The sequence below is a fragment of the Centroberyx affinis genome, unplaced genomic scaffold, assembly GCF_046629955.1.
Source record: "Centroberyx affinis isolate AG114_WGS23_722 - 3 ecotype Tasmania unplaced genomic scaffold, CSIRO-AGI_Caff_v1 ptg002506l_1, whole genome shotgun sequence".
Lineage (NCBI taxonomy): Eukaryota > Metazoa > Chordata > Actinopteri > Beryciformes > Berycidae > Centroberyx > Centroberyx affinis.
This window is the reverse complement of record NW_027280728.1, coordinates 67,707-81,742: the sequence shown is the minus strand read 5'-3', so window position 1 is coordinate 81,742 and position 14,036 is coordinate 67,707. Positions and strand designations below refer to the sequence as shown.

Genomic DNA, 14,036 nt, shown 5'->3' with positions numbered 1-14,036 from the left:
AAGCCCGTGCGCGCTCGTGTACTCCATCGTGAGCACGCCTCGCCCGCGACTTGTGCTGCGTTCAGGCCCCATGGGAAAAGTCGTCGGAACTTCCTCACGGTTCAAAGCAACGACTTCGAAATGCTCACGCGTTCAAACTCGTTTGAAGCCGTCAAGATGCTATGACTGAAATTTTCTGTAGACCTTGGTTGCACCTAATATGCTTTTTTACATGTTCTTAGTGAGTGACACGACTGAGTTCATGTTGTATAGCCAACCAAACAGTGCAGTGTCAAACGTAAATGGAAAAGTCCAGCAAATAGCCCAGTTGTGTCCTGCTATGGTATTTTAAGAGTTCATTTTGTTGGTTATATTTTAAAGTAATATATCACCAGACATGACGACGGGCATTTCTGTGTCCTGATGTCAGAATTCAGTAAGTTGGAGAAATCAAGATCCATCGCCAAACCCCCAGTTCCCAAGTAGTGTTTGCCAGCTGGAAGCTAAGGTGAATAGTAGTTATAGCAGAATTTACCACCTGAAAACCGAGGTAAACTGTTTTTTTTTCTCGTATACAACCTAAAAGCCGAGGTAAACTTTACATCCAAGTAGGATGTTCTTATCCATCATCTTTCCCATAGGCCGTGAACGCAGCATCAGACTGGGGTGAGCTCAGCCCTCCCTGCTGTCTGTATCGATGAAGTTGTTTCAAAGATGGCGGATTTCCTGCCGTCCCGCTCCGTTTTATCTGTATGTTTTCCTAACTGTCTCCTCACAAGCGGCGAGGCAGAACAGTTGCGGAAATCTAAAGAGATAGATAAGTGTCTTAATCGGGATAAGACGTATGTAAAACGGCTAGTAAAGATCCTATTACTTGGAGCAGGCGAGAGCGGCAAGTCCACTTTCCTCAAGCAGATGCGCATCATCCATGGGCAGGACTTCGATCAGAGGGCCAAAGAAGAATTCAGAGCCACGATTTTTAGTAATGTTATAAAAGGTAAGGCTACACAGAACAGTCATTGTCTTTTATATGGTGGTGTTGGCTTGTTTTGACCACCTTTGGTCACTTATTTTGGTGTCTGGAGTAGTGAGTGGGAAGTTGGACACAGCTATGCATGCTAACTGTAACTGAACATATCCTAGCAGCGACTGGAGGGGCACTTTCTCTGCCTCACAAAGCTAGCTTGACTAGCTAGCGAAGCTACCAAGAAACGCCCATGTTATTTGTGTTTGTCTACGGTGGGACTGAGGGCAGTTGTGCGTACACACGAGGGTGATCTTTTGTGTTAATTCAAGGCTGTATTCCAGTTATCTTAGTTAGTGTTTATTATTAAAGTTTATCAGTGCAAAGTTTAACACAACATAAACCAAATAGATATTGTCCTGATGTTTTTCTCGTGGCCAGCGTTAGCCCCGGCGCGTGCCGTTCTACTATGGGGAGAACATCACGCCAAATCCATTCAAAAATGTGACAGTTGCCTCGCATATCAGGAAACCTATCATAGTGGTACCTGGCAGAACATGACTTAAGACCTTCTGATTCGTTATGAGTCGCTCTTCACTTCGGCATACATCAAATACACCTAGCAGCGCATATTCAATCTAACTTTTTGGATTTAGTCGCCTGTTACTCCAGCAGTCTTCTTCCACCAAATACACCAAGGTGAGCGGCAGTGTGACCCAATTCTAAAAGATGAGATTTTGTTGAAATAAAGTGGATCATCTCTATACCGGATTCACCAGAAGAGTCGAACATTTCGCACGTCGCCTTCAGTCGGTTTGTACAGTTTCAGTTTGTGCGTTTGCCATACCCAAGGCGGAGTGCTGAATTGTTTGAATGGAGTTTTGCGTGACTTTCTCCCAACAATAGAGCGTCACGTTACGGTGCTAAACAATGCAAGTTATCAATATCAGCTTATGAAAATGGCGGAGTGTGAAATTGTGTGTCAGTTCGAGCTACAGCACAGATGGGAGAGCTTGGTCAGTAGTTTCAGTAGTCAGCTTTGATTTGGTCCAGCTTTAAGCTTGCTGGATAGATGCAAGTGCTTTGTGAGAACTGAAAATGGATATGTGGAATTACTTGCTAAGCCAAAAGCCTTGGTAGGACCTTACACCAACATTTAGCAGTCTGCTGGTGCTGATTAGAAAAGTACTTTGGTATTTGACTACTAAAAGGCCAGCTAAGTATCTTCTGCGTTTTAATGTGTGGTTGTGAAATTGTAGGACACACTGCAGTTTTGTAATATGTAGTTGAGCTTAGTCCTTAATATTACTAATCGCATAAACATGCCTATTTGAAAACCTAAGAGGTCATTTGAGGCCTTAGGGGGTGGCCACACTGATCTGTTGTGTCTGTCTGTATATGTCATTTTCAATTAATTTTCAATGAGAGGTGTCCATTACCCGGACAGGACTGATGACCAGAAAATGGACGTAATTTTTTGACTGATAGACTTCTGTCCGACGGGTTGTTTCGGAGCGTCAGTGTGGTGGGTGTGGCAGGGGAACAGTAAGGAGAAAACCTGCCAAGAAGGCTTTGCTCACAGTGGCGCTACTTCATAGAAAAAAAGACTATACAGTATAAATGAACAAAGAAACTGGCCTGGAAAGCCTACAGCCATCCCGACACTATACCAGGCGTTCTCTGTTTTCTCTTTGTTTTTGTGATCCAGTGATGATGCAGTCACACAACAACGGGATGCATTGCCTCAGCGTTTTCGCCGCCACTTGTCCCAAAGTCAAACTTAGGGACGCCTCTGATCGGCTATACGGATAGCGACAAATCTGTCCGTCCAGAAAAAGAGGGAAGAAAGAAAGTTCTGGCCGCCGAAACGGAGGGAAATCTGGCAGGGACAACGGACAGCTCTCATCGAAAGCTAAATGAAATGAACGTACAGGATCAGACACAACAAATCGGTATGACTCATCATCAAAGGATTATCTTGAAGCTCGAATCTTAAACGCTTCAAAGTGATTCACAGTAGCTATCGTGGGCAACTAAGCCTATACCAGTCGCATGAGAGGGGTGCTTTCTCACACTTCTTTCGGTATCGTTTCAGCAGGATGTCCCTGACCGGCTGTGTTGTTTTGGCTGTGGGTGGGTACTACTGGGGAACCCCGGCGGAGACACTGACGCTGATATCCTCCATTACGCTGTCGCTGATACACGGGCAGGTGGGGACCGTAGCGTACGTCTGGTTTAGCGGTTACGTTACATCAGCCGTCTCCAACCATGGTCCACCAAGAGCCATGGTGCTGATTTCAGTCATTAGGACACTGTCAACCGGAGAGGAAGTAATCGGTGAAATTAGCTTCTGTAGTGTTTGGTTGGAATGAAAACCTGCCATACACGTGGCTCTGGATGGCACCAACCAACTGATCTACACAGTTCTGAGACACAACCGAGTCTGCCGCACTGGCAAAGGGCTTATTTTTAGATATTGTTGGCTCATCTTGGTGATGTTAATAGATGAATAGCTCTATTTTCAGCTCCTGGCCCTCTGATGTATTTCGTGCCGTGTCGTTTGAGTCAGCTACATGCCGGGAACTCTTTAGATGGGAACATATTGAAATATTAGAAGTTATTGCTCAGGTTTTGTGCCCATGTGGAATTAACGTCACCAGTCACATGGACGTCTTCATCATAGTGTGTTGTTGTGCAACGCAGCACATCACTGACCACCTACTGTGCACCAGTTGTCACTGACCATGCTCTTATATTACAAGTAGCCCAGATTTGAGTAGTTTAATTCAAGTCAGCGTCTGAAATGAACTCATTGGCTCACCTGCCAAGGGCTGGTAAACTAAAAACTGTTTGATTACAGGGCCATTGTCTTGCCTCGATTTGATTGGCTCATGGTCAGAGAGAGTGACCAAAAAAAGTTAAACGAATCAAAACTATCATATATTTTAGATTCTTTAAAGTAGCCGCCCTTTGCCTTGATGGAAAGGCAAAGGCTTTGGAAAGAAATTCATAAGCATCAACTTCACTATTTATATTTGCCTAACAAATTTCAAGCATTTAAGCAGAAGCGTTTAGACCAAACCGGCTTTAAGATAATGAGAAACATAGTGCATTCAATCAGTGGGTCAAAACATTTGACTGGTAGTGTATATGGTGCAGCGACATCTGACCCTGGCATTTGCTTAAGTTCTCAATTGACAGTTCCTCACGCTCTCGGCCTTCCCATCTAACCGTTTGGCGGCAGCCGCGGTATTCAAATGTCCTCCGGAAACTTCCCCTGTCGGCTATTTGCATTCTACAGGAACGGCCTGTTTTTCAGGCTCTGCTCTCTGTCGCCCTGCCATAGCCTTTTTTGGCATCTCGGGGCTTCAGAGTGTGACCATTTGGTCATATTTTGCAACTCCTTCACTGCATTTTTTTTCCCCTCCCGTGTTTGCACCAGCGCTAGAGGCAAAGCCAAGTCTCTGAAATTTGGACTGTGAGATTCCCTGTGAAAAAGAAATACTGAAGCAGCGTTTTCTAAAGATGTTAGTAAAGGCTAGTGCAGAGCTGGTAGACGCTGCCCTCCATAAAACCCATCGGTCTCTCTAGATTATCTAGTTTTTTATAAACTCTCTGATGAATGCAATTTGGCCAGATCACACATCGCTATCAAGTTAAAATTGCAGTGAGCCAATGTATTAGCCTACACCACCCAAAGCAAAAAAAAAAAATCATTGCGTCAGCTGTGTTTCAGTTTGGTGTGGTTCAAACGGTAGCCTGTATGCAGATGGCCCAAATGCATTAAACACAAAGTAGGAGGCTGTCGTGGGTTAATAATCATCTTTGACTTAGCTTGACCTAGCAGGTAGGTTAAGGTATCTATGACCAGTAGCATTTGATTTTGTTTTGCACTCAAATATTTCAGATCACGCGTGTATTGGCCTGCTGATTTATGAAATAAAAAGATTTATAAAACATAAAAAAGTGCTTTTCAACAATGTCAGTGTTGACAGACAGGACAGTAAGTTGATCACTGATGTAAAATGGCCAGTTACTCATTCAGGTTAGGGCTGCAACTAACGATTATTTTCATTGTCGATTAATCTGTCGATTATTTTCTCGATTAATCGATTCGTTGTTTGGTCTATAAAATGTCAGAAAATGGTGAAAAATGTGGATCAGTGTTTCCCAAAGCCCAAGACAACGTCCTCAAATGTCTTGTTTTGTCCACAACCCAAAGATATTCAGTTTACTGTCATAGAGGAGGAAAGAAACCAGAAAATATTCACATTTAAGAAGCTGGAATCAGAGAATTTTGACTTATTTTTCTTAAAAAATTACTCAAACCGATTAATCCATTATCAAAATAGTTGGCGATTAATTTAATAGTTGACAACTAATCGATTAATCAATTAATCGTTGCAGCTCTAATTCAGGTAGTGTTTGATGTTCATCTTCATCCCGTTGTATAGTTTGAACACATTTCCGATGGTCCAGCAACCATTTACTGAAGTCTTGACCTAGGCTGTGACCTAGGCTTAAAAACGTTGATGGTCCCACCGGTGACACCAGTGGAAAAGTTGGTCTGCTGGGAGGCCCCTGCGGCCCAGCAGGCCTGTGCTCATTCAAAGGGAGATGGCTATAAGTGTACAGTGTGAAGCGAATGACAATGACCCAGTGACTCACCAGACACAGGAGCCCCTATTTGTACTTCCATGATGTCACTGGGGGTTCCACGTAAACTCCCTCTGAATTAGCGCAAATGGAGAAGTGGAGAAACGACTGACGTGAGAGATGTGGGCAAACCGAAAAGGAAACGTGTCGGTGTGTGTCGTTTTCAGGATTAGTGTGAAATTCGAGGTGGGGGGGGGGGGATTTTGTTTTAATATGCAGGGGGAGCAGCCCATGGAAGCGTGTGTGTGTGTGTGTGTGCCTTCCTCTCGCTCTCTGTCCGGTGAGCGCACGAGGCTGCACATCCTTGTTTCTGCGTTGTGCACGGATGACGTGAAAATGCAATATGACGTCATTTTGAATGTAACCTCTTGACTTCTGATCAGCTGATGATCCCTATGTAATGTGTGATTCACTTCATAGCCAAACAAGCAGAAAAAGCATCATAATCAGGTGATGTTAATGCCTTGCTTTTGTGTTTATTTTTATTTATAAAATGCAAAGTAAAGCGGAATACAATGACAGAGCCCTACATCAGAAATCAGGACACTAGCCTACATTGATCACAGCCAGTTACTCAAATTTACAGTTGGCTCATTGCCTGCCTTGCTTCCCTATTAATCCTACTATGTCAGAGATCCAGTCAATCATTAGTTAAGTGTTTGTTTGGCCACATTTTGGTTTTCTGATAAACCTTTTTAAAAACAAAGGAGATTTAAACTCTTCAGCAGTGACTGATGGCCAACCAAAATGTGGTATAAAGAGGATGTGAACTGAGTTGCCTAATATAGCCAACTTCCTATTGGACCCATTATCCTATTGTAATGTAACCTACTTCATTACCTACTGTACATTCTCAACGTTAATAAGATTTACACAGCCATAGTCCGCCATTATGTACCTCTGATTCAAACATTGCCCTTGTGTTAATAAGGCGAGTTGTGTGTAGAGTGCAAGCTGTGATCGTAACAGCCATTCTTATTCACTAATTGTTTTAATTGTTTGTTTGTTTTTTATTGCTTGGACCCGCTAGTGGTTGTGTGAGCCGCTGTGTTGTGTCACAGTGTGGTATGCCGCTGGCCTGCTGGAGCCCCCTAAGCCCGGGCTTGATCCCCGTCAGTGAGCCGTGGACACTGCATGCGTTTGCTGCTATTGTTTACAGTGACTAGGACCTGTGTGTGTGTGTGTGTGTGTGTGTGGGGGGTAGGTCTCGTCTGATATATGTTTGATACGGGCCGACAAATTATTCTTAGATTCAGGCTTCCGATAGCCGATATTCATTATCATTCAATTTCAAAGTTTTCATGTGAAACGCCAATACCAATGTTTGTTTGTTTTTGCCGATATTAAGTGTCCTCAAAGTCCTCAAAAGACCAGTTTCGTGTCATTCCAAAAAAAATGACAAGTATTCAGTGTTTCTTTTCCCCCAGCATTGTCTTATCAATGTGGAAAAGCCTGTCAAACAGCATTTAGAGCATCATGCGACACTAAAACTCCATTGAAAGCCAGACTAGGGCTGGGTGATATGGTTGAAATCAATATCACGATAATCAGGATTTTTCTCGATATCAGTATATATCATGCTATGGTTCATGTATGCAAAATCACATTAAATAATCAAATTAATTCATCTCATTGAACCGAATGGTAATGTTAGGTGTGATGTCAAACAAAACAGAAATATTCAAATAATATTCCTACCATACCTCATTTTAGGAGAGTTTTTAAGTAAAATTTGCTTGTCATCATCAATTCAGACAGCAGAAATGTGTGTCACGATATTAAAATATCTTCATATCATCACGATATGATTCCACTGAAAGACGATAAACGATAATATTGAATTATGGCCCAGCCCTAAGCCAGACTGATGAAACTCTTCCAGGCGGGTCAGCAGCTCCTTAAGGCAGGGTGAGGCAGGTTCACTGCAGGTTTTACAGACTGTTGAGTAAAATCCTCCCACACCACACTGGAATGATTTCTCTGCTCAGACATCTGATATGAAAATAATAACAGTATATGCATGCATAGGCCTGCTTGTGTGGAATCTTGATCAGAATGCTGCATTTGAGTTAGGGGTGAGAGGAACCTCCATCATAGAGAGGAACCTCCATCATATCAGAGGTGGACAGCACTGACTGGCTGATATCCAATAGTCAATAAAAAGCCAATATCGGCCCAATATGTCAGCAAACCTGCCCTTCAGTTTTAGGTGAAGTCTAAATGTAATGGCGTCTTGAGAAGGCTCCTCTTTGCCAAACGCTCCTCAACTGTGCAAATGTAGATTTATGTGTGATTTAATGTAGGTTTTGGTGCGGTTTAGTTTGTAACCTTGACAAGGAAAAGAAACCCCCTTTGTTTTTAGTTAAGTATGGTTTGAGGTCAGAGGTCAGGAAGCATGGAGGATTGCGCCATCTGAAATGCCAGGAATTCCACTCACGTGAACACAGTTACCAGCACTAGAATATACACACACACACACACACACACACACACACACACACACACCACCTCACTCTTTATCCCAACAGGTATCTAATTTTAAGAGGCCCTGGCCTGCACCTGAACCCAGTGCTGTTGCTAGAAGGGTCTCCCACCAGCAGGGTGCTGCCTGGGTGGCTGTGACATCACAGGGGTAAATATTGACGTTCAGTACGCAAATGCCTCAACAAGGCAATAGTTAAACTGTTGAATAAACTTAATCTGCATCGTTTGGCTATTGTACATATTTTTCAAATTCAAATTTGCCAAAAGTAATTATATTATATAGGAAAACAACTGCTGCTCTGTGAATCCTATCTAGTTAAAGCTTTGTTTTTAATAGCCTATCTCTCAAACATTTGTAAAGATAGAATAATAACAAAAAAGCACATATAAAGAGTAGGGCTGCAACTAACGATTATTTTCATTGTCGATTAATCTGTCGATTCTTTTCTCGATTAATCGATTAGTTGTTTGGTCTATAAAATGTCAGAAAATGGTGAAAAATGTGGATCAGTGTTTCCCAAAGCCCAAGATGACGTCCTCAAATGTCTTGTTTTGTCCACAACCCAAAGATATTCAGTTTACTGTCATAGAGGAAGAAAGAAACCAGAACATATTCACATTTAAGAAGCTGGAATCAGAGAACTTTGACTTATTTTTCTTAAAAAATTACTCAAACCGATTCATCGATTATCAAAATAGTTGGTGATTAATTTAACCGTTGACAACTAATCGAGTAATCGAATAATCGTTGCAGCTCTAATAAAAAGTATACAAATTGAAAAACAACACTTGTCGAGCTAAAACAAAAACGCAAAGGAATAAATACAAAGATGTGAAAGTGTCAAAACTACACATGGGAGAATTTCTGCTCTGTGAGTCTTTGTTTCAAGTTTCTCACAAATGTCTGTAGACGTAGAATAACGAATGCAACAAGCTTTGCTAAAGAGATGAAACATGTCGAAGATGTGATGCCACTTCTTGGGACACTGCGCATATTTGGCTCTTGCGGTACAGGTCGAGCGGAAAGACGGACGAGTCTGTCCACCGCCTCGGGCTCTGTTAGCACAGGCAGGGCAGGCGGCTCACTCTGGGGAAAGGTGGCTTTGTGGATCTGCCACCAAGCCAGGGGGTGGGGACTCACTGTCTGCAGGCAGAGCTAGCAGGTAGTTGTTCAGCTCAGCTTCTGTAGCCTGCTCATCTCAGTGTTTCCCATGCACAGGCTCCTCTGTGGTACACCGCCACAATATCGCCACTGCTGCTGCAAAATCAGAAGTGGGTCAATGTATAAAATTGATCTAAATTGATCTCCACCGCCGCGCCTAATGTGCGCATCGCATCATGTCATGTCATTTGCCGATGCCTTTTAGACCAGCAAGCGTTGCACTCAATCCGACAGAGCTTTCCGTCCTGAAAATGAAAGAGAAACTTCAAATTCCACAATTTGCTCCAAACTTGTGTGTGTTAGTAGTCAGAGGTGGTAGAAGTACACAAATTCAAGCAAAAGTGCAGATACTCGTTTAAAAATATACTCCGGTAGAAGCTGAAGTACCGTTTCAAATCCTTTACTCAAGTCAAAGTATAAAAGTACGTGGACTTAAATTTACTTAAAGTATAAAAGTATAAAAGTAAAAGTCGTTCTCCAAAGAAGTCATTTCTAATGTTCTAAACTGGTTTTCTGTTGAGCGTTCCTCTGAATCCCAGATGAGAAAGAGTCTGCAGCTCAGATCAGGAACCTGAACCCTAGCAGCTGAATTCACTAACATTAATTCTCTCTCTTGTTGCTTCTCTCTTCCTTGTGTTGCTTCTCTCTCTCTCTCCCTTTCCATAATTTTTGGTGTCGCTTTGCTGATCAAGCAGCCAATCAGTTGATGATGATAGTAACTCTCAGGATCACTCGTTACTCTCAGTGATCCTGAGAGTAACGAGTCTGTTTTGAAAATGCAGTGAGTAGAAAGTACAGATTTTTCTTTTGAAATGTAGTGAGTAAAAGTAAAAAGTCTTCGGTGAAAGAAAAACTTGAGTAAAGTACAGATACTTGAAAATCTTACTTAAGTACAGTAGTGAAGTATTTTTACTTTGTTACATTCCACCTCTGGGAACGGGATTCGTAAACAGTAACTTGACCTGCTCAACACTCAGATAGACTCATCAGTGGTGATGTCAGCTTATTCTCATTCAAGTAATCCTGGACAGTTGTCTTGATGGTTTGGGTTGGCTCTGTGTCATCCGCCTCAGGCTTTAAACACCTGCTCTTTTCCCAGGGCACACAGAAAGCACTGACCGCTCTCTGCGCACCCCGATTGCCGCCGTAATGTCCGCACCACACTGCTGTGATGTGGTGTGTGACATCTCTGAACTCGCTCCTCCAACTTTCCCCTGGAGTCTAAAGTGTAAAACTGAGACGACGCCGTTTATGAAAAATATTTCATTCGGCAGCTACTTTCATCAGCCTCTTAAACCCCACTGTGCTTATTGGCATTGTGTCTTTTGCAGTGAAATATAGAATTGCGCTCGTTATGTCCTTGCTTCTCTTGGACTTCTTATCATAAGGGGCGATAGCTGAAAAGGCAGACGCAGTTGTTTGTTGCTGAGGTTGAACAGGAGAACCACTAGAGCAGTGATTCTCAACCTTTTTCATATCAAGGACCCCTAATTTAGTACAAATTAAGGCCACGGACCCCCTTTTGTTGAGATTTTATCTCTCAGACCCAAATCTGAGAATATTGTTATTGTTAGATATGATTTTGTCCAGAATTCCATGACTATCTGTACTGTAGGTAGAGAGATAACAGAGAAACTATGATCAAAACAGTCATTCTTCTACATTCTCTAATTGTGTTAACTTCTTGTAAATGAAATAATGCTGAAGTTTAACAATTCATCAATTTGCTGGGGACCCCCTGGAACCCCCTCAAGGACCACTGGTAGTCCCCGGACCCCACGTTGAGAACCACTGCACTAGAGGAGGCTTGACCAAGGCAATATTTTCATTTTGAGTGCACTTTGCATGGCACTTTTATTTTTGAGTGTTTTGAGTGGCAGTTTTACATATCTCTGATAACTAAACTAAGTGTCAATATACTCTTCACAAATGGCGTTACAAACACTTGTGAGTTGGGAGTAAGTTGTAGAATTTTACACTGATATCAGTGTTGTCATATGACAGCACTAAAACCAAGAGTGGACAGAAGTCTGACTGATGATTAAAAACAACAATAAAACAGATCCTATGTAATAGGGCTGGGCCATAATTCAATATTATCGTTTATCGTCTTTCAGTGGAATCATATCGTGATGATATGAAGATATTTTAATATCATTACACACATTTCTGCTGTCTGAATTGATGATGACAAGCAAATTTTACTTAAAAACTCTCATAAAATGAGGCATGGTAGGAATATTATTTGAATATTTCTGTTTTGTTTGACATCACACCTAACATTACCATTCGGTTCAATGAGATGAACATTAATTTGATTATTTAATGTGATTTTGCATACATGAACCATATCGTGATATATATTGATATCGAGAAAAATCCTTATGATTATCGTGATATTGATTTCAACCATATCGCCCAGCCCTACTATGTAATAAACTGAAAGAAAGAATTGAAAGTTGAAACCGAAGCTTCTTTTTAGCTGTCCACACCTAAGAAACAATGCTGAGTGCAAACTGGAGTGACGTTTCTGTTGCCACTCAGGGCTGAATAGAGCACACTGACTAATTTCAGAGGGATATTTTAGGTTTAAGGGGGTCATTGGCGCCATGATGTGACCTAGATTGAATTAGATCATTACCTGTGTGTGTGTGTGTGTGTGTGTGCATGTGTGCAAGCTGCCTTCCTGCATGTATGTGTGCATTCAAGTGTTTCTGCAAGTCCAGACTTATTGCTTCTTGTAGAGGAGAGAGTACTGCTGAGCCGAGTCGGGGATTTCTCCCGGCGTTCACGGCACTTTGTCAGCTGCAGTGTTGCAATAGGCGCTCTAACTAGTCGTGGGATTTAACGTCGGGGCCGCGGTGGGGGACCCGGCGAAAGGCCCACTCCAGTCGCACCATTTGAATTTCTAAGCTTTCGAAACTCGCGTCGGTAGCCTGATCCAAGACCTGCCTCACAGGCCGACGGCACTGCCGGGTGTGGATACAAACCGCACCGCAGCAGATTGTCTGTGTTTAAGGAAGTCCTGTAAATAACATTAATAATATAGCTGCTAGTTGTGAGGAATGAAAGGCTTTCCTGACACCTGGCACTTGGCGATGGAGGAGTGACAGCGTGTCATTTTACTTGAGACCTGTTTTGTCAAGAGATTCAAAATTTCAAATGTCAAAAAAGTTGGTCCTAATCTACTTATTCCAGCAAGCAGGAATCACCTGTTGCTGCTATTTTAAACCCTAAGATAATGATATTCTTGTGACTTTATTTATTGGAAATTTTGGAGTTTGAAGTATTTATCATTTCATCTACTCTCTAAACCAGTGATTCTCAACCTTTTTCATATCAAGGACCCCAAAAGTAGTCTACATTAGAGCCACGGACCCCCAGTTGATGAGATTTTGTCTCTCTGATCCAAATCTGAGAATATTCTTATTGTTAAATATGATTTTATCCAGAATTCCACGACTACCTGTATTGTAGGTAGAGAGATAACAGTGAAACTATGATCAAAACAGTCATTCTTCTACATTCTCTAATTGTGTTCACTTCTTGTAAATGAAATGATGCTGAAGTTTAACAATTCATCATTTTGCTGGGGACCCCCTTGAACCCCCTCAAGGACCCCTGGTGGTCCCCGGGCCCCACGTTGAGAACCACCGCTTTAAACTATGGAATGGATAAAATGGAAATGGAAAAACAGATTTTAGCAGGTTTTGCTGTACATGAGAGGTGTGTGTGTGTGTGGTGGATGAGCCGTTTTCCAGTAAAAAAGCGCCGAAGGGGAAGGGGACGAAGGCCGCGCCTCTCAGCACAGGAACCGAAGACAAGGAGACAGACAAAACACACCCATCCCTAAGCTGTCACAACACACACACACACACACACACACACACACCCGCAGACAGCTGGATTAACCTGTGTGTTTGGGGACAGACGAGGAGCACGGTGCGTCGTCAGAGCAGGGGGGTGAAGCAGAGTTCATACAGGAATAAGAAAAGTCATCACTTCTGCTGTGCCAGATGGAAGAAATAACAGCTGAAATGAGGTTTCGGATGCTAATACGAATGTTTTTTTTTTTTTTTTTTGCAGATATTAAAGTGTACGCAGATTTGACCAGTTTCATGTCATTCCAAAAAAATTACAAGTATTCAGTGTTTCCGCCAGAGTGTTTCTTCTTGGAAAAGCCTCTGAAACAGCATTTTAGACCATCATAGGACACTAAAACTCTCCACTGAAGCCCAGGATAATGATAATAATAATTTTCTTAATGCTGTTTAGTGTAGTTTAACCATCCAGTCAGTAGAGCAGCGTAATAGTCAGCAAGGACGAATCCACCCCCACCCCCCCCACCCCCCCGCTTATTGATGGTGCAGGCCATGGCTCATAGCCTTCACACCGCTGCGCTGTGTGTCTCATATAAACACATCCTAGCTCTGGATTTCCTGCTTCGCTCTGTGTGTGTGTGTGTGTGTGTGTTGCTTTGGGATATGAGATATGAGTGGTAGATAGCAGTGTCTTTCTGTGTTTTATCCAGGTTTGTCTTCGCTACAAGGCCTGAATAAATCTCTAGTCTCTGAAAAAGTCTTGATTTCAATTTTATGGCCTGAGATGAGCTACATGTAAAGCACTTGTACAAGGAGTTGGCAAGCAGTGCTGCTACGTATGGGGCACTTTGAATATTGTTAGAGATTAACACCGGGAAATTATGCAAGCAGTCAAAATTCAAATGGGTTATAAATGTTTTTGAATTCCTGATTTGCTCAGTAGTAGCAGCCCTTCCAACCTGAAATGCAT

At 42.4% G+C, this 14,036-nt stretch overlaps 1 protein-coding gene across 2 annotated transcripts in view; it reads left to right on the top strand.

Annotated features, from left to right (window-relative positions):
• Positions 1 to 693: 693 nt before the first annotated feature.
• LOC139656649 (guanine nucleotide-binding protein subunit alpha-13) overlaps positions 694 to 14,036 on the top strand; it is a 29,648-nt gene continuing 16,305 nt past the window's right edge. For both annotated transcript variants that reach the window (XM_071534250.1, XM_071534249.1), the window contains exon 1: positions 694 to 976. In XM_071534250.1, coding sequence (XP_071390351.1) covers positions 694 to 976 — 283 coding nt within the window. The remainder of the gene's footprint in view (positions 977 to 14,036) is intronic.